At 39.9% G+C, this 27,207-nt stretch overlaps 1 protein-coding gene across 2 annotated transcripts in view; it reads left to right on the forward strand.

Annotated features, from left to right (window-relative positions):
• The first annotated feature begins 12,824 nt into the window (after positions 1-12,824).
• Positions 12,825-27,207, forward strand: part of CSMD3 (CUB and Sushi multiple domains 3) — an 857,474-nt gene continuing 843,091 nt past the window's right edge. For both annotated transcript variants that reach the window (XM_070391936.1, XM_070391937.1), the window contains exon 1: positions 12,825-13,307. In XM_070391936.1, coding sequence (XP_070248037.1) covers positions 13,130-13,307 — 178 coding nt within the window. In that variant the 5' untranslated portion in view covers positions 12,825-13,129. The remainder of the gene's footprint in view (positions 13,308-27,207) is intronic.

The raw sequence follows: 27,207 nt of genomic DNA on the forward strand, positions 1-27,207 counted from the left end.
TTGAGCATTGACCTTTGAACCAAGAGCTCATGGTTCAATTCCTGACCAAGGCATATGTCCAGGTTGCAGGCTCGATGCCCGGTGTTGGGCCTGCAGGAGGCAGCCGATTGAATATTCTCTTTCATCATTGATGTTTCTATCTCTCTCTCCCTCTCCCTCTCTGAAATCAATAAAAATGTTTTTAAAAAGTATTATCCCATAGTTAAGAATAACTGAGACAAATAATTGTATTATTGCTAGGATATATGTACAATACTGAAAAGCTGCCATGTTAGAATCGCATAGATAGCCTATAAAAATATGAAGGGTTGATTGAGCTTCTCAAGTACACAACATTTAAATGCAATGTGTAGAAGTCAGTGATATTTTAGCATTCTGCATTCATTAATTTTCTAACAAATTAACACATTGTAAATTTGTTAGATGTAAATGGCAATAGCTTTTGATTACATGCCACTTCTGAATTAAACACTGGTTTGCTCTGCAAAGGAAAAAGGAAATAAAAGCTTACAGGTGCATTAAACATTTATCTGTGCTATTCACATGAAGATGATCAATTTCAGGATTCTTCTGCATGCAAGTTTTATAAGAATAGCAAAATAATTGATGCAGAGCTATTGACCTGAGCAGCAGCATAACTTACTTATCAACAAGTCAACAACATGCTCTTTCCCGTTGCCCTAGCTCTCCCAGGGTCTCTGTGTATGTTAGCTGATTAGTGATTTTCAGATGTTATAATAGCATCCCAAGAATCCAGTATTATAATTTCTATTGAGGAAATATGTATATATTTCAGTTAAATTAATCATAAGAGTGGGTGTGTTTTTTCTTTCATTAACATTTCTACAACTGTTTTCCATTCATCAAATAGCCATTGGCATCCAAAAGCTTGTTCGAGTAAACCTGGGGATGGGGGTGTCTATTCTCTCTCATGGGAAAAGTGGCCTATGTGAAATTCCGTACCCTCTTTTAACACTTGCTATGAAGGTGCATGTTTAAAACGCAGGGGCCTTGCTCCCATTCCTTTTGATACATTAGGTTGTCAGGTCATTTTGATGTACACCAAAATCTTAAAAATTCCCCCACATATGGCATGGAGAAATCCAAATATCACTTCCAGAGAGAAAATCTTTCAACATGATCAAAATTTGACTAACACAACATCATGATTTGCCAAAAAAAGGCCTACGTCGTAACATCTCTCCCTAGTGCTTTGCAGAATGACCAGCAAGCATCTCCAAATGCCATAAATAGGTTTTCAACATGACGTTACTATAATACCAGAAAAAGTGCTGTGTTTTCCTGCACATTTTCTCCTTCCATGTACTATCTTCTTAAATACTCTGAATAGACATTTACACAATGTGTTGGTCTGACAAAGCCTCCTCATATTTTTTTCTGCATTTTAGCAGGATGCCCTGAGCATAATATATCTTATCGATGCCAGATCAGACAAATCTCAGAGTAAAGGAAAAACCAACTGCTTGCCTCAGTGCAGAGTAGCAAGTATAGAGAACCAATCAGCATGAATTATGTCAATACTAAACTAAATTTAGATCTAAGCAGCCCAAGTAACTCCCTCGCTGCCCTTATTTCTATTGATTAGAGACGTTTAAAACCTTTAATTGATTAGGGTCAAATTCCTTGAGGATAAATTTAAAATAAAATGAGAAACAATGATGTTTTTAATTTGTGTTTTTGTGTCTGTTACCAAATTAAAATAACTTTCGTGCTTCATTTGTAAGGGAACCTCTACTACTCACTATGAAATGAATTCTTTCCTGCCAAGTCCATTAAAGATGTAGTTGTTAAACCATTCATTCATCCATCAAATAACTTACCAAATGTCCAATATTGCAGGGTCCTGTATTAGTATTTGAAGTTTTAAAGGGGGAAAAATACACTCTGTCCATCAGGACTGCAAACATTAATACAAAAACTAAATGGGGGGAAAATGACAATAAATGTTCTAACAGGATTATGCACAAATTTCTACAAAAACAGAAGAAGGCCATTTTGTTCAAACCCAGGAGAATAAGAAATGAATCCTACACACACACAAAAAAAAAGTCACCTGAATTTTGGTTTGCAGTTTCTGCAGTTTTCCAGGCAAGGTGGGAACAGAAGTAGAGTAAATGTCAGGGAAAAGGAGCAATGGCAACTGGTAGAAATTCACAGATTTTTCAAATATATTTTGAAGAAAACATAGACATTGGAGAATTTTAAGTAGAGAGACTAATTGGTATTATGTTTCAGAAAGATCACTCAAAGTCCTCAGTAGAAAATGCATTGAATTAGCCTGGGGGTGTGAAGTGTGAGGCCTACACAAAGTCAGGGATGATGGGATTCACAGGAAGACACTGAGGTGAGAGATACTGAAAAACAAATTTTGGAATGGGTGAGGGACAGAGAAGGATTAAGAATAAACTCTAGGTTTCTCTGCTTTTGTCTGCTGTCTAGGTAATTATAATTCAAAAGTTCTAGGCTTTGTGAAATAAGTAGGAAAAGAAATGAAAGAAATTTGATAAAAATATAAGAACTATTTCAAATAATAAGAACATTAAAATATATAAACTTAAGAAACTATTCTATTGGACTACCTAAAACTAGCCTTGGTTTTAGTTCATAAGCCAGTCTAGTCATCAGTGAACTAAGTAGATAGTTAGCAATATTGATAAATCAGAGTACTGCTGTCTGCTACTCATCTTAGGACCAGCAATACATCCTTTAAGACCCCATTATTAAGAGCCCAATAGGTATTCCTCATCCTCCATAAGTGAATTATGAATAAAACAAAACCAAAAGCTGTTTGAGAGATAACAAGAATTAAAGAATTTGCAGCAGATGGTACCAGCTGTGCACATTTAATTCCAGCTCAAACAATCTGCCAAACAGACAGAACTGCCTCTGCATTGGAAATTGGAGTGTCTCAGAGCCAAGGAAGAAATCAGAGTACTCTTTCTGAAATTAGTTATCAAACCTTTTATTATAATTAATGTTAGTGGACACACCACTTTCCTTTCCCTGCTTTCTTTGCACAATGTACATTCTCTCTCTCTCTCTCTCTCTCTCTCTCTCTCTCTCTCTGTCTCTCTCTTTCTCTCTCTCTCCCCCCCAACCCCATAACTATATACACACCAATGTTTCTATCAATTAAAAAAAGAATAAACTCAAAGAGATAAATTGTCAAAATGTCATATACTAGGCATTCGGTAAATGTATGATTGTATAATATTAAAAAGGGTTTATTGAAGACATTTTAAAGATACATTTTTAAATAAACCCTAACATATTTTAATATATTTATAAGAACAATAACTGTAAATAATAAAACATAAGTAAAGCAAAGTAGTATAAATGTCACAAAATAATCTATAGCCTTAAAAAAAGATATGCTTAAATTCCATGGAAATTAACAAATACCACAGGACTGGAGAAAATAAGACCTGAATTCAAAGTTGAAATTTGGAGAGGCTAGTGAAAGATAAGCAAGTATTAAAGGCCAAGAGAGCAATATCAACAAAGGCTTAAATGCAGAATGCAGACACGTTCAGTGTGTACATTGATCAGAATGGGCTCAGCAGAAAAGAGGAAACATCCGTGAGTGGTCCTGACTGTGAGAGTTAAAACCATCAATTGCTCTTGAAGATAATGATAATGAAGAGACAAGAAGGTATTTTGAGAAGATAAGAGCCATGATGAAATGATTATACATAGTACATGATAGAATGGAGTAGAAGCTGCAAGCCTGAAGACAGAGTCACTTGGAACTAACATATGCATGAGATCATTATTACCTTGCTCAGGTGACGGCAGTAGAATAGATGAAAAGATACATAGTAGAGTCTAATATAAAGGAGATATTTTCATATATTCGTGTTCAATTCTACAGCAAATATGAGAAGTATAGAGGTGTAAAAATGAGGTTTTGACTCAGCAGTTGGGATGAAAAAGGGAGTGATTACAGAGAAGTTCGATCAGAAGCAAATTTGGTGAAGGGGTGCATGAAAGAAGACGAGTGCAATATTACTACATTGAGTCTGAGATTTTAGGAAGATAATAAAATGTGCAAGTAGGACTCAAGTAGGGCTTAAGAGTTCTAGATCAGACTCAAATATTTATGTAAAACTCATTCTAAAAGACATAAGAGTCAAAGGAATACATAACTGTTTTTGAAATAAAGGAATATTACTAATAATTTATGAAATCTCAAAATATTCCAATTAAGATTGCTCCAAATTTAGGGTGGAGGTAGAAAGAAGAACCCGTCATCAAATTGAAATCCTGTAGCCATGTTCATAAGATTAATGTCTTGGCTATTTCAGATACTGTGGTTTTTTAGGGCTGCCATAACAAATACTACAAACGTGGTGCCTTAAAACAATAGAAATTTATCCTCACACAATTTAAAGTCAAGATGTTGGCAGGATCGGTTCCTTGTGGAAGCTCTTGGGGAGAATTCATTCCCTGCCCCTTTCCTAAATCCTGATGACTGCCAGCACTCTGGTGTTTCTTGGCTCTTATTCCAATTTTTGCTTCCTTTTTCCCATTGACTCCTCTTTTGTGTATCTATGTCTAAGTCTCTTTCTTTTTTAAGGACACATCGTCGGATGTAGGGTCCACTGTAAATCCAGTATGATCTCATCTCAAGGTTCTGACTTTACTTATATTAGTTATAACTGCAAAGACTCTTTGAAAAAAATAAATAAAGTCACATTCACAGGTTCCAGGGGCTAGGATGTGGAAATACCATTTTTGGGGGGCCACACTATTCAACCAAAATTAGAGGTACTATGAAAAGGTATGGAGTGATAAGGTAATTTCTTATACTAGCATACCTGTTGAGTGAATTACTAAAATTCTGTGAAGTAAGCAGTTATTCTCATTTTACAGATGAAAAATTAAGGTGCATTCTGTTATTAAAAAGTGATAGCTCTCTTACCCTAAAGGCATTTTCAATACCAGTTTGTTTGTTTTTTATCTTGAAGACATCACTGCATTTTGACCCAGACTCAGAAAAGCATTGATTTTATTGTTTTTCCTTTGGAAAGGAAGAATTTGTGTTCATCTGTCACATCCGTTCTCCTCACTATCTTCTCATCACTTGAGTGAACAAGCTTTCCAACCAGGCATAGAGTTATTTGTTTTGTCATTGTTGTTGCTTGCTGATTGGAATTTGCTTGTTTGTTTTTATTTAGAAAAGGGCAAAGCTAATTGGGAAAAATAAAGAACAAGATTCATTTTGTCCCAGGAGAAACACTCTCTAAAAAATTTAAGTGGACAAATTGAGTTATTATGATATTGTAATTAAGGGATAGCTTAACCTCCTAAAAAATCCTATGACTATTAGATCCATATAGATATATTATGTAATGCATTCAATTCACGGTTCATTCTAGCCTAACCTAAACAGGTGAAATCTCCCAAAATTCAGATTGGTATTCATATACTGGATAATGAGGTAAATTATGCATTTTCAAATATAGCATTTGTTCATAGTGTTACTATAAGCAAAGAAAAAAATATTCTAGGTCTAGTAACAGATTCAGATCATATATTGATATTATGTTGTATAGTTTATATATTACATATTACATTTATATTATCTTATATAATTTTAAAAATTATTGAACCTTATTTAGTGTGTTTATAATAAATGCCTGAGGACTTCAATCAATTAAAAGGCTAAATTGATTCTTTTTTACAAAGCACTGCAATACAAAATACCAAAACAAATTGATTTGCTTATTCAATGAAACAATTCATTGATTGAGCTGCTTAAGAAATGTGCCACTGGAGGTTTACTTGAACTGACCAATCATTATGGTCCATTAAAGAAAAAAGTGTAGGAATTATTGTCAGGGACTCATTACTTCCCAATTCACACTTCTCTCCGACTAATTTTATCTTTCTGGCCTCATCTCCCATATCTTTTCTAAAAGTATCACTTAACCTTAATTGACTAAATCCTAAATATGTTTATAGCATATAAAATTTACTTATATTTCTGAAGACAATCTCCCCTCCAAGGTATTTTCCTGTCAAACATTCCTAGATGTTCTAGAAAGGCTCAAATGTATAGCTCTTCCTTGAATTTTCTTTCAATTCCCCCAGCTATAATCTCCCAACATCTTAGCATTTTACAGGTATTTCTCCTAAAGTGGTTGTACTGTATTGACATTCACTATTATTACTTGAAAATATATTCTATCCATCCTATTACATTGTAAGCTCCTTGAGGATAATGTGTAATTCTTGTTTATGTTTCCTTGCAATAGGAGCTCAAAATGATTTCTCAAATAAATGAATGAGCACACAGATGAAAATGATACCTGCTACATAAAGAATAAAGATGAAATTGATCCCTGCCCATGTGGGACAGATATTTGTACTTACAACCCAAATTGGATTATGTGCAGCTAAACCAAAATCAGCTGCATTGATTTTCTTCTCTTTGGTGGCCAAGATGATCATTCTAAGCAAAGGTAAATGTTATCTCTGAAGAAAGAATGCTTCTAGTATTTGGCTTCCTGTACTCCTACGAAATAGTTCAGCGTCTGTTCATTTTAGATAAATTTGGAAAACCAATGAAATAACAGTTGTTTGTGATCATTGGGGAAGTTTAAACATTGGGTCAAATTATGTAGTAATGGATATTCATTCTCTTAATATGGTTCAGACACAAGCACATGAATAGACTTAAATGGATTATAGACTTCAAGTTTGTGAGGTTTTTTTTTAAAAAAAAATCAGTTTCTGAGATTATGATCAATTATAATTTGAAAATAAATGCTCACAACTTTCCAGAATTCACTTTCAGTTGTAAGTTTGATGATTGCTAGTGTTTAGACTCTTCAACAAAACTCCACAAACTTATGTCTAAATAGGTAAATGAAATAAAACATAAGCTCTCACACATGCTACCTAATCTATGATAGCCTAGAAAGCTGCAAAACAAAATGTATTGGGGTTTTACTATATTCTGAATATTTGAAAACATGCATTTATCTCAAGAATTTATAATCAGGTTTGAGAAATAGCAGAGAACATGTGGATGAGAATAAGGTCAAAGTGTTAATTTGTAGGAGATAACAATGAATTTATTGGCAGATAAGTTCAGGGCGTGAAATCAAATATGCATTGCATTTTTATCGTAATTTTGATAATTTTTGTGTCTTTTGAAATCCATTCTACTTATGTTCTCTAAATATGTACGTATTCCCAAGTGCATTTGGGGCTGATACCACATAATCTATGTTTGAGTTTAGAAAGGGATGATAAAAAGATCTGCTACACCGGGGAAATTGAGATTTATTCAGATCATGACAGCAAAACAACCTTATTATTTATGAAGAGACCTGGATTACCTTTATTATTCATGGAAGTTACCATTTGCTTAACTTTTTATTTCTATTCCTCTACACAGAGACAAATGATATAGGCCTAGTGTTAACAAGAGAGTGAAATATACCTCAAAACAAACAGAAAAGTCTTTAAACATTTTCTAAATTCTTATCTCTTTTCTTTTAGGATGATTACCCACATGTGCCCCAACTATTCACCATGTTTCTCTTCTTTCAGTGAAACGTGCTCATATCACTGATAGTAAACTTTCTATATATTATATACTATATTGTATATATTTAAAAGGCACTAGCTAATAAAATTTCAATGTTCCATTGTGTAGATGTACCACAGTTTTTTAACCCACTTATCTGCTGATGGGCACTTAGGCTGTTTCCAAATATTAGCTATGGTGAATTGTGCTGCTGTATTACACTGCTGTAAAAAGGAAGGAATTCTTACCATTTGCAACATCATGGATGGAACTGGAGAGCATTATGCTAAGCGAAATAAACCAGTCAGAGAAAGATAAATATCACATGATCTCACTCATTTATGGAATATAATGAACAACATAAACTGATGAACAAAAACATATCCAGAGACAGAGAAGCATCGATCAGACCATCAGGCCTCAGAGGGAAGGTAGGGGAGGGTGGGGGTAAGGGGGGAGAGATCAACCAAAGAACTTGTATGCATGCCTATAAGCCTAATCAATGGACACAGACACTAGGGGGGTGAGGGCGTGAGTGTGGGGGTGGGGGGTAAGGGGGGATAAGGACACATATGTAATACCTTAATCAATAAAGAGAAAAAATAAAATAAAATTTCAATGTTAATGTACTAAATTTATTATGGATGTTGTTCATGTTAAAAATAAGTTTTTGTGTGTGGGTTGTTATTTTTTTTTGAGTCAAAGCATGATTCATTTATGTGAATACAGCAATACTGTCTTCAGTTGTAAAATTTTTCTGTTCTCCCATTCTTTAAAATAGACTATTATTACCCTTATGTAATATAGAAACTTTATTCTCTGATTTTCTTAATGTCACTAAAGCTTAAAAAGACTGGAATGCCTGCTAAGCCTCACTATTCATGAAATTCAGAGGAGTCAGGATATAAGAACGCCTAGGAAGGCACACTTAGTAGCATTTCCAAGAGCCTGTCTCCATCTTTCAACAGTGCTTCCTGATTAACAGCGGGACACATATTTTCATCCACCTCATAATCGAACTTCTTAAATATGATTGTTTTTAAAAAGTTGCTTTATCGTGAATAGTAGATCTCTTTCTTTTCTCCTCACCCGAATAGGAACTATTGCAAATCAAGGAAAACTTATAGACTTGCATTAGAATTCCCTCATTATTCAACATTTACCTTCAAATATTTTATTTCCCAGGAGTTAGAGAGGTCAGAAAAGACAGCTCCAAGAATGGACATTTATAGAAAAATGAGGGAATAAGCTCCTCTTATTCTCCTACTCTCCAGCAACAAATTCTATATATATACATAAAAAAATGCAAACAAGGGGGGGGGGGAAGCCTGCTTGATTATTTGTAGATCATTAAAAATTTTAGTTTACTCTCACTAGATTTTCCCCACAGACTCACAGTTTTGAATGTGAGCCTTTTCATTGAAAAGTGTATCTCTACAATCACTGAGCTATCAGCTCTAAAAGGCAGCAATGTATCTATAACAAAATAAACACTGCATTTGGACAATCATACTCATGGAAACTTGTATCTCTGTGACATCAGTTAAGAAATAAAAACACTTTCTAAGTTCCCGGTCTTTGTCAAAAGGATCTACACTTCTTTTAAAAATTGAAAGTAACCCTTTCTCACGTCTTTGTTGCTTTTTTTCCTCGGTGTTCTCACTCTGCTTTGCTCATTTCTCTGTGATGTGGCCCCTATGATGCTAAACCAGAGTAAATACATAGAGAGGATCAGGTTTAATACAGAGCAATTTTTGAAAAGGTGCTTATTTTCTCCCTTTCAAGAGCCATCTGAGCCCTGTTTAAAGATCATGCTTAATGATATTACGTAAGTATTTGGGGGAAAATTGAAAAGGAATGGAAGCCTGGCACTTAAAAACCCTGTCCATTTCTGATCTAGAGTCTTTTTAAAAGCTATCAAGGGCACTTAATCATTGTGATTGGCTTAATGATCCTTGCCAAGTCACTTTTTTCCTTGACCTATATGTAAGATCAATAGGTTGCAAGTAGAAAAAAAAATGAGGGAGAGAGAAAAAAGGATGGTGGTGGTAGTAACTGGCAAATAGAAACAAAAAGTTTTCTCTTTATATGTCTACATACATATTTTAAACTTGATCACCTTTAGATTATCTTATAACTTTGTTTTTCTATGATTATACAGATAAATTTACTATAACAATTATATTTTTGTTACTAGACTATTTTAGAACAAGCATCTTTGGGAGCTAGCATAGTAGAGCAGAGTGTGCAAGCTTATTGACTCAGAAATTGGACAGCAGTGGTTCATATTTCCTCTTAGACATATTACCTTGAGTAAAGCAAGATAGTTAACATCTTTGCGTATCAATTTCTTCACCTATAAAATGAGAATAATTGTAGTACTTGTCTCAGCAAGTTGTATTGAGATTGAATAACATACGCCAGGTAAACATAACACAATGTCGGGCATACAGGAAGCGCTTAATGTTTGCTATTATGTTAGCTATTTTTTATCTTCTCTTTTAAAAGTCTTAAATAAAGCGATGCACAACTGTGCTGTTTTCCTACAGATCAGATGAGATAGATGAGTTCTACCTCCCAAATGTCGACACTGTATTTTTCCTTCTAGAGAAATTGAGGGACTTCTCATGCAGGATTCTGGCTGATAATGTTATGTTTCTGGAATAGCTGTGGAAATGCTCCCTTGAAGAGGAGTGGGTTTAGCTTAAAAGACAGGAATGTGATCCAGCACTAAATGAATTGAATTAAATGGCCATGCTTCTGATGATGGCCTTGGGTAAACACTTGATTTCTCTGTGCCTTAACTTTCCCCATCTGTATAATAGGACTTTCCATTCGGTTTCAGGAGCTGAAAGGTGCGAGCAGAGTAAAAAAAAAATGTTTGCGATTTATTCTGAGCTATAGGAACTAGAAACTATAGTATTGTTTAATGTCTTATGAACTAGTAGATAAATCTTTTAACAGCTTCACATTAAAATGATAGGCAGGATTCATTTAGGAAAAGATCACTGGATTACAGAATTAGCATGTTTGAAAAGAAATATCAACAACTGGTATCTTGTAGTAGTCATAATAGTCCCACAGTCAAAGTTTTTTGTTTTGTTTTGTTTTTTTGCACAATAATTCCTGTTAAAATATTCCTGACTTTTGAGAAATAAAGATTTTTGGTATTTTTGTTTGTTTGTTTGTTTAAAGTCCTCCTCTCTTTAAATAATCATGTGTTCAAGTAGAGTACATATACCCAAGAGTCCCCCCCCCCCCTTTTGGGTAAAAAGTGAATTCAGTGGAGGTGACTAACCTCTGCACACCTGGTAAGGAGGGTTTTGTCCAGTGACCTCATTAAGTCTGAGGACCTGTTTGCGTCTAACGCCTAGTTCAGCCCAGCAAAAGCAACAGCAGCGGCAACACACCCTGACATGGTGACTGTGATCAACGCCAGAGCTGCCACTAAGGTGGTTGATCAGGCTACTGATCTGACGTTTGCAGGGTTGACGCTCCCAGATCACCATTTAGTCCCAACCTTGCGGCCCACTCCCCTTAGAAATCTGCATATGCGACCTAGGGTAGGGAGCCCTGTTGGGAAGGAGCTGTTCTCTGCCACACGCCCTGAAGGCGCCTCTCCCTGTATAATGAGGTCAGCGGGCGTCTGCAGCTTTTACCTCTAGGTAAGGCTCCCTCCCCAGGAGAGAAATCCTTCACACACGCACACATACACACACACACGAGAACATACACGAATGCACACAAATATGTACTGCACACACACACGCACACACGCACTTGGGAAAACACCCACGCATATAGAAAATCACACCTTCCATCATCTTGCATAAACACGCACTCTCACCCTTCACTACAGCACAAAGCGCGCATGTACACACACACACACACACACACACACACACACACACACTCTCCCCGGGAGAATCACAAAATGCCACGTACCCGGAGAGCTCAGACTCCCTCCTATGCTGCAGCTCGAACCCACTCACCGCGCACGCCTTACAGGCGGCTCGCTCGCAGGGCGCCCACTTCCCAGAGCCGGACTCCCTTCCGATGCAACCGCCTGGTTCCCTTGAGCCCGCAGCCCCACCCGGGAGCCCAGGGACCTGAGCTGGCCCGGGCGGGCGCTCTGGTGGTGTGCGGGACGGGAGCCATCGTTCGTGGGCGGTGTGGGGAGCTGCAAACTCAAATCGGACAGTGCTCGGAGGAAGTCCGGCAGATCGATGCCGATCTCCCTGACTGCCTTCAGCGTGCGAATGGAGCCAGAAGCCCCCACGATGATCTATCTATTCCAGAACCAGCCCTGGCGCCCTCCCCTCTGCTGAGATGGGGTCAGATCCCCGATCACCAGTCAGGCGCCTAGTCTAAGGAACTTGGTGGTGGTAAGATCTAGGACAGCTGCGGGGAAAAATTAGGAAATTGACAGCACAACAAAGCACGCCGGCTCGGGACACAGCTCTCACACGCCAGGGGATGAGGGAAAAGGGGTCCCTGGGAGACAGGGGAGAGAAGCCGGCGAGTTAAGCGTGGCCAGTAGATGGCGCGAGAACTCTTCCCTTGTACGATCTTAACCCTTGCGGGGTGCGCGGGGTTGCCAAGTCCAGACGTATACATAGATACATGCATTTCCCGTTTTGAAAGAAACCCTCCATTTACATATTTGGGACCGATTCAGAATTCAGACAAATGGGTCCGTCCTAGATAACTATCCCAGATAAAGTAGTTTTAACGGCGGCACACATCAGCTGGAGAGGCGGTAGGGACGAGGAAAGGGCGAACTATTTGGGGGAAATGATTCTGACTCCCTCCCCACCCCATCCCACTCCACCCCACCCCCGGCCTGGTCTCCGATGAAATCGGTTTACCGAATCATGAAAATCCGGTTCCCGGTTTACGCGTAAGCATTTGCATATGCAAATGCCTGCGCGCAAATAAATCCTTCTCTGTGCTCTCCCTTTTCAATTAAATCACAGGCTAATACATGCGAGGCGCCTGCCTGAATTATGCTGCAACTACAGTAGTAACACATGTCCCATTGTAACGCGTGGGCATCGATGGAGCCCGATGCCTTCTCATCACGGTTTCCCCAAAAGCAATACCGACCCTCCGATTAAAATATTCCTTTAACGTGCTTCTGTAGTCACCGGCTGCCATGGCGAGCTCACTAACATCATATTTCTTGGGCTGCTTTTAGAGGCAGAATTGATCTATTCGGGGGAGGAAGGGAAAAAAAAAAAAAACACGCAAGCCCCTGAATTTCAAATATTGTGGGGAGTTTGTTAGAGAGCCGAGCTGGGCTTTAAGAGGCTCACTAGTGGTGTCTGGTGGTTCCTACAAGGAGCTAGAATTGAGGTAGGTTTCGGTGGAGGGGAAAAAAAACGCACAAGAAAAGGCAGCATCCAGAGTACGGAGACTCTGTGCCCCCGTTGGAGAGATGGTTGAGTCCTCGTCAAGGTTGCTGTGGTATCCCAGAAACACCATTCACTCCGAGCTGTGACCGCGCACCAACAACAGCAACAACTCCACTGCGCCGGGCTGAGGAGCAGGGATCGGGAGCTCGCGGATAATATGAAAGGGATCCGCAAAGGAGAGAGCCGAGCAAAGGAATCCAACCCCCTGGAGCCTGGCAAGAGAAGATGCGCTAAATGTGGCCGCCTCGACTTCATCCTGATGAAGAAAATGGGGATTAAAAGTGGATTTACGTTTTGGAACCTCGTCTTTTTATTGACGGTGTCTTGTGTGAAAGGTAGGTCTGCTTTTTTTTGGGGGGGGGTGGGAGGGATGGGGTGGGGGTCCCGTCTGCTTTGGATGGAGGTGAGCTGACTCGTCACCAGAGAGAGGCTGGTTGGGTTACTTTGTAATTTGCACCGATAAAATAATCGTAATGATCCTGAAGAAGGAGTTGATTCAGAGCTCTTTCTTCCCCCCCACCTCGGATAGGAAATGCATTTTGCTTGCCAGATTTGGCGTTCAATGCAGTGATTGAGCTTGTGCTCAATAAATATTCTTGCAGTATGCTCAAACGAATACGTGAGTTGGTTCTTATAGCCTCTCTAACTAGTGGAGGTCCAGGCAGAATTCCTCTGCAAGACTTTTCTGGGTGGTGTGGGCATTACCTTGATTTCTAGTCAAACCAGTCCGGTTTGATGCCTGGGTTGGAATATTTATATTAAAGACACTCCTGTAAATGCCTTTTTTTAAGCCTTTCCGGGAGGAAAGTTACCGGCATGCTAGGAATGTGGTGGTTTTAAATGCATTAGGGCACAGGGGTCTTCCAAGCATCCCCCCCCCCCCAACACACACACACACCTACATAAATGTCTTCATGTGTATGTGAATAAATGCTATGTGGGTTCTTATCCATTGGCACATGGTAGGGGAGCTTCCTTGGCTCCTGTGGTAGAGGCTTGGCTTAAAATGAGGCTTTGAAAACGGTCTGAGACACCTTGAAGTATAAAGATCCACCCTTTGGGGGTGAATGAAGGTAGGAGGAAAGTCATTAGCTGACGACCAAAAAGAAAATCCCCAGCAAGTGTCCGCGTTCAGACAGGTAGAGTGAGTGTCACATGCACAGACAAGGGGAGGTGGTGGGTGGGATGTACAATTTATTCTTAAACAGGAAGGCAAGGGGGGCGGTCAGGATCGTTGGAAGGAGAACTGTCCTCGGGGGAGAAAATAGACCCCCCCCCCCAGCTCTATTCCACAACTTACCCTGCACCCTGCCACCCATTAATTGCTGCCAAGAATACTCAGGAGGTGTTTGTGACTCATGCCATCATTTTTGAACAATCACCTCCCCATATACTCATGTCAGCTCTAATAGACACGATGGATCTCGCTTTCAGTGAAGCTAGTTTCAAACCCTGGGCGTCTGTGTGTCACGGGGAGGTGGTGTGTGCGTGTCGGGGGGAGGGGGGAAGGGGGCGGGGGTGTCTTGGCCCAGGCGCGCCAAGGCTGTCAACACAAACTGGCCGCTTCTTCCTTTGTGGAGGAGCGAGCGCCGCTCCGAACCGCAATCCGCCGAGTCTCTATGAAACAGTTTATTGTCCAGCTTGCAGCTGGCTGTCCCCCCACAGAAGGCAGCCCATTTGCATTCCGTGGAAATGATAACTCATGTTTTGGGTGGAGGGGTTACCTCTCCCTCTATTAGGACCCATGATGGGTGGTGGCCTGTCTCGAATTTTAATGTACATCTCGAAATGCCAAGAAGTCGCCCTGGTCTCTCTGGCAGCAACAGCCCTGCAATCTCAACCTGCTCCTCCAAGCTCGATTCCCACCCCCCTCCACTCTCTCGCCCCCACCCCCACCCCCAGCCCCTGGAACCTCAGCGCAGCTCGAAGCCCCGCCGTTTGCTCTGAGCTGCGTAACTACCCTGACGGGTGCACGGAACGCGTCTCGGTGGCTTGCACGGGGATTGCGTCGCCGGCTCCAAGTGCGAGGAGCCTCGTCTGTGTGCTTAGTTCGCCTGCCACTGGGAGTCCTTGGTTAATGGATGGCCCCGGGGCTGCCTGCTAGACGCACGGCCGGCGTGGGGGAGGCGCAGGGAGCCAGCAACAGCGCCGCGCAGGAAAAATGTGTGGGGGGGGGGGGGGGGAAGGGGGGGCTCCTGCCAGAGGATGACCCGGGGTTAAGCGCGAGTTTTCCAGTGATACCTGTTGATCCAAAACGCACTCAGGGGGCAGGTAGGGAGAGGAGGTCTCCGACGCAGAGAGAGTACGCCCGCCCGACGAACCCCGAGCCTGGCCGCCTGCAGTCCCTGCCCGGCTGCCCGCACCGACCGCATTTGCCCGATCAGGCGCGCCCCTGGGAAGGGAGGGCGCCTGCCTTTGCTTCCAATGGCACCGGAAACGGGACCCCCTCTCCTCTCCTGACAACTTTGCGTTAAGCCAATGGGTCGCCACTAAGGGTGTTTCAGTTTGGGGGGCCATGGGGAGAAAGTCGTGTGTCACACTCTGCTTTGGTCCGGTCCAGCACCAAGGTTCTCCGGACCGTTTGAAAAACGTGTTTAAGGCTAGTGAGGTCCTTTATTGCCACTTATCTGCCACTTGGAAGGCGTCTCCTCTACTTTACAACTTGGAAGGCTGCCCTCGGATTCTGAGAAACCAACGTGGAGGCTGCCTGCTCTAGACCTGCGCCCGAAGGGCTGGTGGTGCCAATGTTGCCAGTGGCTGCTGCTCCTCCTTCCCTCTCTCCCCATCTCATGTCCATTTCACCTGAGTCTCCAGGCTTTCCCCAAAATGGCACTGCTGAAACGGCACACATGCTGTCTCCCCTCATGCCTGCGCCCGCTTTTGTCTTCCACGCGGTTTCTTCTGGACTCCCAGGCCCACGGCGAAGCTCAGAAGGGGCGCCGTTGGGAAGGCTTGGCAGGTCTCACCCACGCTGGCTCCAGGGCGCAGAAGTTCAGGGGGCGCCGTCTTCCAAGTGCGCAGCTCCGCCTGGAGATGTCCACCTTGTGTCCTGCCCTCTCCACCCCGCCACCTTTTCACCTCTGCCCGCAGCAGCAGAGACAAAGGGGCTCCGTGGGAGGCATCGCCTCGGAATAGAAGACACAGTGGCTCTAGGTAGCAGGCCTGAACCTCCAGAGTGGGGCTGGAGAGACAGTCAGCCTTCTCTGGGTGTTTTATCTCCACGGTCATCCTCTAAATTTGCAGGACAGCAAGTTGGGGGTGAGGGTGGGGGGCGCAGGGCAGGGGCTGCTGAGAACGGAGGCTTGCTGGTTTCCCACGGACACACACGAGCACAAACCCAGGCAGGCAGAGGTTTGGGGAACACAGCAGGCAGCTGCAGCGTGTCTGCCCAGGTCTCGCTCAGAGAGAAACTGTGCATCTCCAAGTCGTGCTGGAAAGTCCCGCCCACGTAAACAGACACGCGTGGGGGGCTTTCCCACACGCCTTCTCCCGAGAGCCCGGTGCACCGAAGGTACAGAACACACTGACCTTGGTCCACAGCGGGTGGGAGCCAGGACGTGCGTCTGGGGTTTGTCTGGGGACCCTGGACTTCCAGAAGGATCCACATTGCCGGGGGCCTTAGAACTCTGAGGAGGTCTCACTCCCACCACAAGGCTCTTCTGCAAGACTGGGGCTCCCCCGCCCCAGCTCCCCCAGTGAATCACTGTTGGAAAGGGTCTTGTCTCCGGTGTCCGCCTGGTGGAAGAGCGGCCTCCCCTTTCGCCCAGCCTAGGGGGGCCCCCACCCTGCGATCTCCGGGCTGACACCCTCACTCCCCGCCCTCAAGACTTAGCGTCTGACCGGACAGGTCAGAAAATGAGCTTTTCAAAGAGGGGTGGGGTGGGTTAACGTCTTTACCAAACAATCACAGCAAACAAAAGCCCACCCACCGCCAGGCCATCGTCACCCACAGAACCCTTCCCTGGGGGTTTGCAAGACGGAGACTGCTGCTGGGAGATGGCCTTTGCGTTGGAGTCAGGCCTCCCCGTCCGGCCGGGGGTTTGGACCGGGGTTTCTCCCTTCCATCGATTTCCTCTGGGAGTGTTAGTGGATTTCTTTTAGAAGGCCAGGCTCCCCGAAATTTCCTAGGACCTCGGAGGTTGAAACCGAGTGCCTGACTTGGATCGCGACGCGTGCCTGCATTCGTGTGTGTGTGTGTGTGTGTGTGTGTGTGTGTGTGTGTGTTGCTCGGAGGGGAAGGTCCACGTGGATGGACACGGAGGGGCCTTTGGGAGGCCTCGAGAATGAGAGGGGGGAGTCCGAGGAGAAAATGGGTGGTAGGTAACAGTGCGTTGATGTTCCCCAGACTCATGGTCGGGGAGCTGCGCCACTGCTGCCACACATCTGACCGAGGCGCTGAGGAAGGCTCCCTCTCCCCAAGCTGACCACAGAGCTGCCCTCTCCCAGCTTCCACTCCAACAGGCACTGGGGGTTGGAAAACCTCCTGGGGGACCGGTCATGGGGTTGCTGATCCTCTCTGATCGCCCGCACCCCCACCCCAGCTCCGTCGCTGAAACGCCAGCAGGGGTGCCCGTCCCGGGGTTCCTGCGCCGCAGTGGCTCAGTGGGACCCCGGAGAGGGCAGAGGAACTGGAACCGCGCAGGGTCATCCGGGGCGCCGGCGGTCCTAGTCCAGCCCCTGGCGGAGAGCGGGGCGCGCGGGGGGCGGGGGGTGGTGGTTGCAGCGCATTGCAGAAGAGTAAGGAAGCAGGACTCCCAAGGAAGGGAGACGCACGCGGGCATCAGGCGGAGTCCCTGCTCCCGGAGCTGAGCACGGCGCCGGCGCCTTCGGGGAGGCTGGGCACTGCCGAGTAGCTAAGCCAACCCACTTTACCGCCCCGAAAAGGCTTGCACAGTTCCCAGGATTCTGAGTGGGACTTGCCCTGGACAGTTACCTGGTTGAAATTGTTCTGAAATGTCATTTTTTTTTTTTTTTTTTTTTTTTGCAGCGACATATTTCCCCGAATCTTCTGGTGTTAATGGTTTGGGGAGGGCGCGAGTTCACACACACACACACACACACACACCCGTGTAGCAAAAGTGTGAGCAGAAATAATTAAGGAGCACCCTTTAGCCTCTTGCAAACCTGATACCAGCTCCTTGGAGATCCTTCAAGGAGAAAGGGGGTGTAATTACTCACTATATTAAGTACTCCAGGAGCATCCCCTCAGTTGCAGGAGCTGTAACTGTTCATGGTATTCATCAGAGTTACTATTTGTGGGGTAGCTAAGTATATTTGGGGTATACATGTCTTTTCCCTGAACACACAATTTGGTGTCTACAGAAACAATGGAATAATACAATGAAGCACTAGCTAATGGTATCTACACTGTTCTAAATATAGTGTAAATAAAACTCTATTAAAAGTGAGATCTGGGAAAAGAAAGTGGTAAGAGAAGTAGAACATTAATAATGCCTTGTACTTATGTGGAAACTGATGTTAAATGCTTTCTACGATCTCAAATAGCAATAAGTAAAGCAGACTAAACTTCAGTTCCTTAGGCTCCAACTATACTTCTCCCTGTGTCCCAAGAGGTGACAATATGTATCCATCAGGGTCCCTAGAAAACACTTCAGGATATCAAATACTTTCAATGATTGTATTCATTGGTTCTCAACCTGTGGGTCGCAAACAATGAAAATACTTCCTGCATATCAGATATTTACATTACGATTCATAACAGTAGAAAAATTACAGTTATGAAGTAGCAATGAAAATAATTTTATGGTTGGGGGTCACCACAACATGAGGAACTGTATTAAAGGATCCCGGCATTAGGAAGGTTGAGAACCACTGCTAGAGGCACCCAACCATGTCTGGCAAGGAACCTATTACTTTAGGGAACATGACTATTTGAGAAAATATGCCATCTTGTATTTTGAATTCCAATGTTTGGGAGATTAGAAGTACAATGCTTGCAAAGGAAGAGATTATGAAAAGATGTATGAGATACAAATAAAATGTAAGGCAATTTTATTTTATCTATGTATACATTAAAACATAACTCCTGTTTCTATTCTTTCTTCCATTCCCTTTACTCGTAATTTAAAGGGGTTTATAATTTCAGGATACAATGGCAGTTCTGATTGGGATTTTGGATGAGGTCTGTCTGGTAAGGATGATAGAACAGACACTATTCTTAGCAAATTCATCTTTTCTCTCAAAGTGAGTGGGTGGGTGATTCATGGTCCTGTCCAGGGAGATCAATCCCCAGGTCTTCAAGATTTCTTCAGAATTAGACCCTTATGAGGCTCCCATTTTCATTGGGATTATCACTTTTACCAAAATAAAAATCAATTTATTGAATGTCTTCCAGAATTCCTGGTCTTAGTACTGATGGTCAACTTTCTCTCAATCCTCCCATCTTGCAGCCATGAAACGTGTCATGCCATCAGGCCCCTTGTTAAACTATTTCTTGGTGCCTGTTGAGAATTCATAAGGATTAATATTTTCTACATAATGATGGCTTGTTGCCCACAACCCAGTTTGAAATCTCCTCTAAAAAAGTCTAAATGTAGACCATTACCATATGCATCATCACATACCTTGTAATTGGTTAACAGGAAGATCAATGACCATCATGTGGCATTAGATCTCACAATATTATTCTACTGGCTCTTAAGTGGTTGCTCTACAATGATTTTTTAAATGTTCCTGAGCAAGTAGCACCCTCTGGGGACATGTTAGAACTATGAACTCTCATATCCCCACCACAGGTCTATTGAACCAGATGCCCTGATAGTTCGGCACAGGCATTGCTATTTTTATTAAGTCACCCCGGTATTTCTGATGCACTCTAAAATTTGTGGATCACTGGGGTAAAGTGGAAAGACCAAGGGCTCTGGAGCCACCATGACCCTGATGTCAAATAATGATTTTACTAGCAACTCAACTTCCTTAGCTTCATTTTCATTATCTATTTTTTAAAAAGTTTAAAATATCAGTAGGACCATAAGGAGATTCTAGAGGTAACATATATAGTGCCCAACACTAGCAATCGTCAGTATTATCAAAATACACGCCCATGTGCAAAGCCAGTATGAACTCTCCCACACTTTATCCCTCACACAAGCAGCCTTAACTTTTCCATAGCAGTAAATAAAAAATGCAGCATCTTCTCACTAGATATTATTGCACTTTGGCTAAGTTCCCAGGCTGTTATCCATTTGAGAAACTCTGAAATGTCTACTTATCACCGTTACTCCGTTACTTCAGGTGCTGGCTCTATGAATCAAGGCCAGACCCATAGCTTCAAAATGTTACCCCTGATCCTGGGCTCATTTCATCTGTTACGTTTCAATATTGATTTACTTTCATATTGCTCAATTAATGCAATTACATGAACTTGTGTTACTCGTCTTTGTCACAGATCATGGTGTTTACAGTGCTGGAAGGATTCTTAAATATCAGCTAGTTCCGTGCCAATATTTTAATACAATAAATGCACATGCCTAGGAAGGATAAGTGATTTTTACTAGGTTACAAAGATCATTAGCTCCAGAACTGAGACTAGATCATTGACATTCAAGTTCATGTTCAACTCTCTTTGTACTATGCCTTATCAGTTTTACTACAGAGCCTGCTCAGATGGCACCAATGAAGAAAATCACAACAGTTAATATTTAAGTACCACATATCAATTTGTGATTATATGTTGTGTGGTAAAATTTTAAAAATGTTAACCACTTGTTTTGTAGAAGACAAAAAGAAATAATTATGTTATAAAAAACAGTTTCTAAAATATATAATATGTATATCAAATAAAGAATTATATTTTAATAATATATTTTATAACAATATGTCTATAAAAAATAAAATCAGTGTATTGACAGCTTTTTATGTCTCAGAGAACTTTGAGGGATAGTACTTAGAATGAAATTCTTATTTATGATTCCAGAAGTTTTGTAATGTTCAGAATTGACTGTCAGCCAAGTTCTTTATTTTAATATTGACTTTATTTTTATAATAATTCACTTGAGTTCATTGAAATTTTAAATCAGAAGTTGACTTGACATTTTGCTTTGATGATTTTGGTGATGGGAAGGGAAGCAGATTGCTAACTAAAATACATTTTTTAAGCTTGTTCACATTCCCATTAACTGCTTGTTTCATAGTTACTTAATAAAATTATCAGCTGTGTTATTATTTTATACTATTCTAATTTCTCAAATATCTATTTTAGTTTTCTATAGGGGCATATCTTTTTTGTTTGTTTGTTTGTTTACCCTATTAGGGTTCTCTGATTTGAAATTCTGAAAAAAATATTAATTTTATTTTCTCTTATAACACCACATAATGGGTACCTGAGGTTTATGAACTGAGTGGATACTTGAAAAAATGTAATTTTAAGCTGTATTTTATTATGAGTATTTTAATATAAAGAAGTGAATATGAGTCTACTCTTTTATTCTATTAAAGCATAATAAGATACTGTTAATTTCAGGTAATTTGCAATTGTTAGAAATGACTTGGCTTTCAGTCTTTAAATTATATTTTCAGATACAAAAATGACTCTTCTGAATCTGTCATTGGACATATAATTTGAATTTCCCCCAAATGTTGGTAGTGAATTTATGCTGATCTACCTGCATGTTCTATATAGCATTGAGCTCTGTGTTGCTAAAAGCTGCATTTGCAAGATAACAGATCAAAGTTAGGAGAACAGGCAGAACAAACACAACTGAATCTCCTGGAGATGAAACACAGGATACATTGGATTTATTGGTTCTGTGCTCTAATGGACTGAGCTATGTAGTCTAGACGAAATATTTACTCAGTGTTCACATATATAGAGAAAACCCAAGTTAAGGTTTTTTGACTAATGTCTAAATCAAAACAGCTGAACTGATTCAAATTTTCTTGTAAACAAATTTGCATCCAGGCTGCTAATTTGTGTGCCAATTTCCAGCTCCATAACTTCTAAAGATGAAAAAGATGATAAACTCTCTTAAATGAAGTTTGCAATAGAAATGCTGACAGGCCCGTGATTGCTTGTATTTCATTCATGTTCAAGACTTAAAAAAATAAAACTTTCATCTATAAATCCTACTAGGACTTGAGTGTCTTTTCATCTGTTAAATCTTTATAAAAGAGGTCAAATAGTAACTCTTAAAATCAATTCTCTAGCAAAGTGCTAAGAAAACTTTAATTTCTGTGTTAGCTTGGCAGTATTCATTAACATATTACAGATGAAAATCAGAAATGACATTTTGAACTTAATTTTTAAGTATTACCAATGTGTAAGTCCTTAGAAATCAGCCATTTCTCAAGAATTTGAAGTTTACTACCTATGTTTACCTGTTATTGTATCTATTATTGAAATCTCCCCATTTTATAAGGACTTCTTTCTAATTATGCAATTCTTTCAAAAGCAAAATTCTTGAAGGTCTCAAAAGAAATTGGAAGGTGTTAGAGATGCTAGGTTATATCTTGTGCGAGTAAATATAATCTCAATTGTTTCTATCATTTTCTTTTGGTTAAAGTCAAGTTTGGTTATTATGTCTTTCATTAAAATAGTATTATCTTGAATTGAATACTGTAGCTTTGACACATTTTAAGTTAGGAGCTAAGAAAGATGCAGTGGTCAGTAGATTTTATGACTACAAAGAGAAATGGTAACTTATTTGATCAGTTCTGGAACTCATCAACATATTCATTCAGCCATCAATCATTTATTAAGGACCAGTATGTATGTGAAGCCCTTGCCTAGACTTGGGAAATCAGGGCCCTGACCGTGTGTGTGGCTCGTTGGTTAAGTGTGGTCCCATACACCTAAGGGTGGTAGGGTTCAATTCCCCGTTAGGCCAGGTTGCAGGTTCTGTCCCCAATAGGGGGTGTGCAGGAGGCAGCCTGTTGATGTTTTACTCTCACACAGATGTTTCTCTCTCTCCCTTGCCCTTCCTCTCTTTCTAAAAAAGAAAAAAATCAATTAAAAAAAAGAGAGTATACCTAGTCACTACCCTAAAAGAAGACATAGGCTTTATTTTGAAGTAGGCGAACATAATACCAAAGCAATTGGTTATAGTAAAATTGTTTAGTTATTCAATGGGATTCTTTTATCATGAAATATCAGTGATACATCACCTTTATTTACACATCTTATATAGTAAATCATTATCTATCATAGGTAAGTGTTAACATTCTACAGACATTGTTTGAAACTTTGCAATGAAATGCATCATTTTGTGGTTTAATCTAATGTAATTTCCCTTGTAATTTTCCATTAAAATGTTTATTGACTCCCATCTGTTCAGCCAACTGATATTAACTAGTTTATCCAGTATTAATGATGATCCCACATGTATTTTTGTAACAGTGTTTGTACAGTTATATAATAGCTTGTGATCAGCAAATTGTGCTTCTTACCCGTTTTATTTTTCCATGTTAGGTTTTGCTTCAGAACTCCTCACTTAGCTTGCTAATGCTTTCAGATTAAAATTTAAATTTCTGCCCCTTCACTTGGTGACTCATATGAAATGAGCCTTGAGCTAACTTATCAAGGTCAATATATGCAAAGAGCCAAATAAATAAGTAAATATAAAATATAACAGTTTCTGTTATAATCTTCTATTCCATATTTTTGTCTTTATTGGAGACTTAAATAAGTAGATTATATTTCATTTTGCTTTTTTAAAATCTGTAATACAAAGAGCAATAGAAGAATTTATGAATAGCTAAAGGATGAAATACTGGCAATGATTAATACCAATTTTGATACATAGGAGTCAAGTAGAATAATCTATCTTTACGAGATTAGGATATTCACCAAATTTGATCTAGGATTTTATATTTATTTCATTTCCCCCATGTTGATTGCTTTGATGATACATGTTATTTTAATGTTTGCACCAATACCCTACATCATAATTTCCATTTCCTTAGTCCCTTTCACATTCCATAAAGCTTCTTCATTATCTAAGGATAATGTAATATGTAAGAAACCAGATTTGGTGTTTATTCATGCAACAGATATTGAAAGATTTTTCAATTTCTAAGTCTCAAAATTTTGACTTATTAATGTAAGATCAAAACCAAACATATCTATTATCCATGTATATTGCTATTTTCTCTGTGTTGATTACTTCAGCAGGGTGAAAAGGTAAATTCAGAAGCTTGAGATATAAGCTTTGGATTGTTCTACTTAACTTGGTAAAACTAAAGGAAGAAATTTCCACATGCACGGGGGTGAATTTCCAACACTTTCCATAATACATAGGATTAGCTCCTTTTATTGAAACACCAGACTAATGCATGGGAGACAGATCTGCAGGATATGCTGACTTGTTTTCATCAACATTTCAAAACCAATGTCTAAGTTTCTTCCTTTCTTTGCCATAACAAAGAAAGTGGTCCCTTTACTTTTCACAGAGCTCGTTACACAAACTAATAACCAACCCTGCACTGCCTTTCCATTCGTTTCATCTTTTCTTCTCAACTTCCAACTCTCTATTCTATTGAAAGTATTACTGACACTTCATATATAAAGACAGTGTTATAACAAGGACTCCTTATAATGAAGTGGAGAGGTTCTCAAGCTGTCTTGTTTGTTGTTAATACATAAGAAAATCTCACAGAAGTCACCTGTTAAGATATACAGCCAGCCTTGGTGAAAATTAGAAGGGGTCATAGATGGCGATGTTTGCCTACTCAGCTAGTTCTAGGAAAGGTGTTTGGATAAAAGAGGCAACTCTGTTACACACTCTTCAAGTACTTTAAATTCCAAAACTAAATGCAGTCAACAAAATCTTGTTGATAGTGAATAAACACAATACCCAATAAGCATATGCAGTCTTATTAATTGTATATTTAAGCACAAATATTCACAATTTATGAATTCTGTCTCCTACATCTTTACTTCAACTTTTATGATGTTTCATTTTTCTTTACAGCACTTGTGAAAACATTTTCCTCGGTAAGATATCTCATTAGGCATTTCTACTTCAGAATCTTTTCCTCTCTTATCATCTTCATGGCAGGGAGGGAAACTGATTGTCCCTGACCACTGCTGTGGAGTGTGAGAGCCTCTCATTTAGGCATCTCAACTTGGCATAATAGATAGACTTAACTCCTTTTTAAATCTGAGGAAACAACGTAGAAGGAGGAAATTAGCAAGTGTAGAAAATGGAGTTCAAATCCGGCTTGCCCACCCCAAAGCCTTTGCTCTTTTTACCAAGTTGAAAAGGATTTAATTGACTTTGAGGGGGGAAAATTCCAGAGATTGAGATGACTTCTTAATTTGTTCACATGTACAAGGTTATTTCTTTTCTGGAATGAGTATCTATGAACATAGAACAATTTATTTCATATGCTGCAAGATGAAGGGAAGGCTATAGAAGCAGGAGAATTCAGAAAAGTCAGACCAGTTATGTTATCAGAGGGACAGGCTCATGTCAGTGTTTGGACATACTTTGTTGAATCCTTTAGTAACTTACATATATGTAACAACATATATGTGCATATGTACATATATATGCATATGTACATATATGTATATCTATATAATAGGTATTGTATTTAATGCTACCTAATATTGTATATTTTTTACAAATTAAAATAGAAAGTCATAATTATAATTTATGTATAAGGCCTTACTTCATGTTTACTTATATTTTTCCTTATTTTCAACAGCCCAGACTTTATGGAAAACTTTCTATGAATTTATTTCTTAAAAATGTAAAAGAATGAAACATGTTTCCTTAATTCATAACTCTACTGAGTAAAAGAGAGTTGTCAAAGATTGTAAATCACCTAGCATGGGATCTCTATACCTAACTTAGTACCTTATAAACAGTGTAAGCACTCATTAAATATTAGGAGAATTGAATTGAATTAAAGTTAATTGAATTCATTAATTTAATTTAAGTCCAACCTGCATTCAGAAAAATCAATATATATTGCCCAAATCTTGTAGTTCTATAAACTTCAAATGTTTCCAACTCTTTCAATAGTGGCTAGTGATATCCAACAATTTCTAGGAAATAAAAGAATACATAAAAATTTTATCTACTCAACATGTCAAAGTATGAATTACCTTTGCTACTTTCACTTTTGAATATTTAATGCAGTTTCTTTTACTTGAGGATCTGTATAAAGTTCCTTAGTCAAAATATCACTGCCTCCATTACAATCAGATTAAGAGCCCAAAGAAACATGAGCCCTGATAAATTACCCTGGTATCAAAAATAACTGTTCATTGTGAGACCCCCTTAGCACATATTTTCAAATAATACTCAGCACATCATAAAGAAAATTAAGTAGGAAACATTGATTATGATTATCCTCAATCTCTAATCTGACAGAATAGAACGTGGATTCTAATACCAGTTACATCCTATTGGCCAGATGACCCTAAGTGCCTTGTTTCTTTTAGGCTTAGGTTCCTTATCTCTTGACATTTTCACTTTAATAATTAGCTTTTGCTAAGTTCCTATTTTCTTACTCTGGTCAAAATGGTAGATTTGAAAGAATAAGAGAGACTTGAATAATGGTCTCTTGGCATTATCCTATTGACATATCTTATCATCTCTATTGACATTATCTTTCAGATCAGAAGATTCTTTTCAACCATTATTTTCTCATTGTTCTTTTTTTTATTCTATGTCTTCATTTATTTTTTATTTATTTATTTTTTTATGTCTTCATTTATTATATTTAACTTGTGGAAGTTGGGGGCAGATATTTAAAAATCCCATGCATTTTGAAAACTTTGTACCTCTACGTGACTGTTTGACTCACCAAATTGTTCCTTTCTGTTGTTAAAAATTTTACTTTGCAAATTATTTTCCTCAATTGTAAACACTTAAACATGCATTTCATATTCCTTTTTTGAATCTTCTTTATTGGGCATGAGAACTTTTTGGAGGAATAAAAGTGATGTTAACAGGATTTTCTCTGAGAGACACTATTGCTTGTTACATACTATATCTACTTAAAGTTGCTTCACGAATAACTTTTTTTATTTCCTTTTTTGTCTCTAGGCAGCCAGTTATATTACTATAATTACCAAAGTTGTTTATCATTCCATAATGTGCTTTTTATATTACCACGTTGTAGTTATATTTCTAAAGAATCAATTGTTCGCCAAAACCAGTTTGGCTCAGTGGATAGAGCGTCGGCCTGCGGACTGAAAGGTCCCAGGTTCGATTCTGGTCAAGGGCATGTACCTGGGTTGCGGACACATCCCCGGTGGGAGATGTG

This window comes from Myotis yumanensis, unplaced genomic scaffold (assembly GCF_028538775.1).
Source record: "Myotis yumanensis isolate MYYU_CA2020_CCGP unplaced genomic scaffold, mMyoYum1.0.hap1 SCAF_15, whole genome shotgun sequence".
Lineage (NCBI taxonomy): Eukaryota > Metazoa > Chordata > Mammalia > Chiroptera > Vespertilionidae > Myotis > Myotis yumanensis.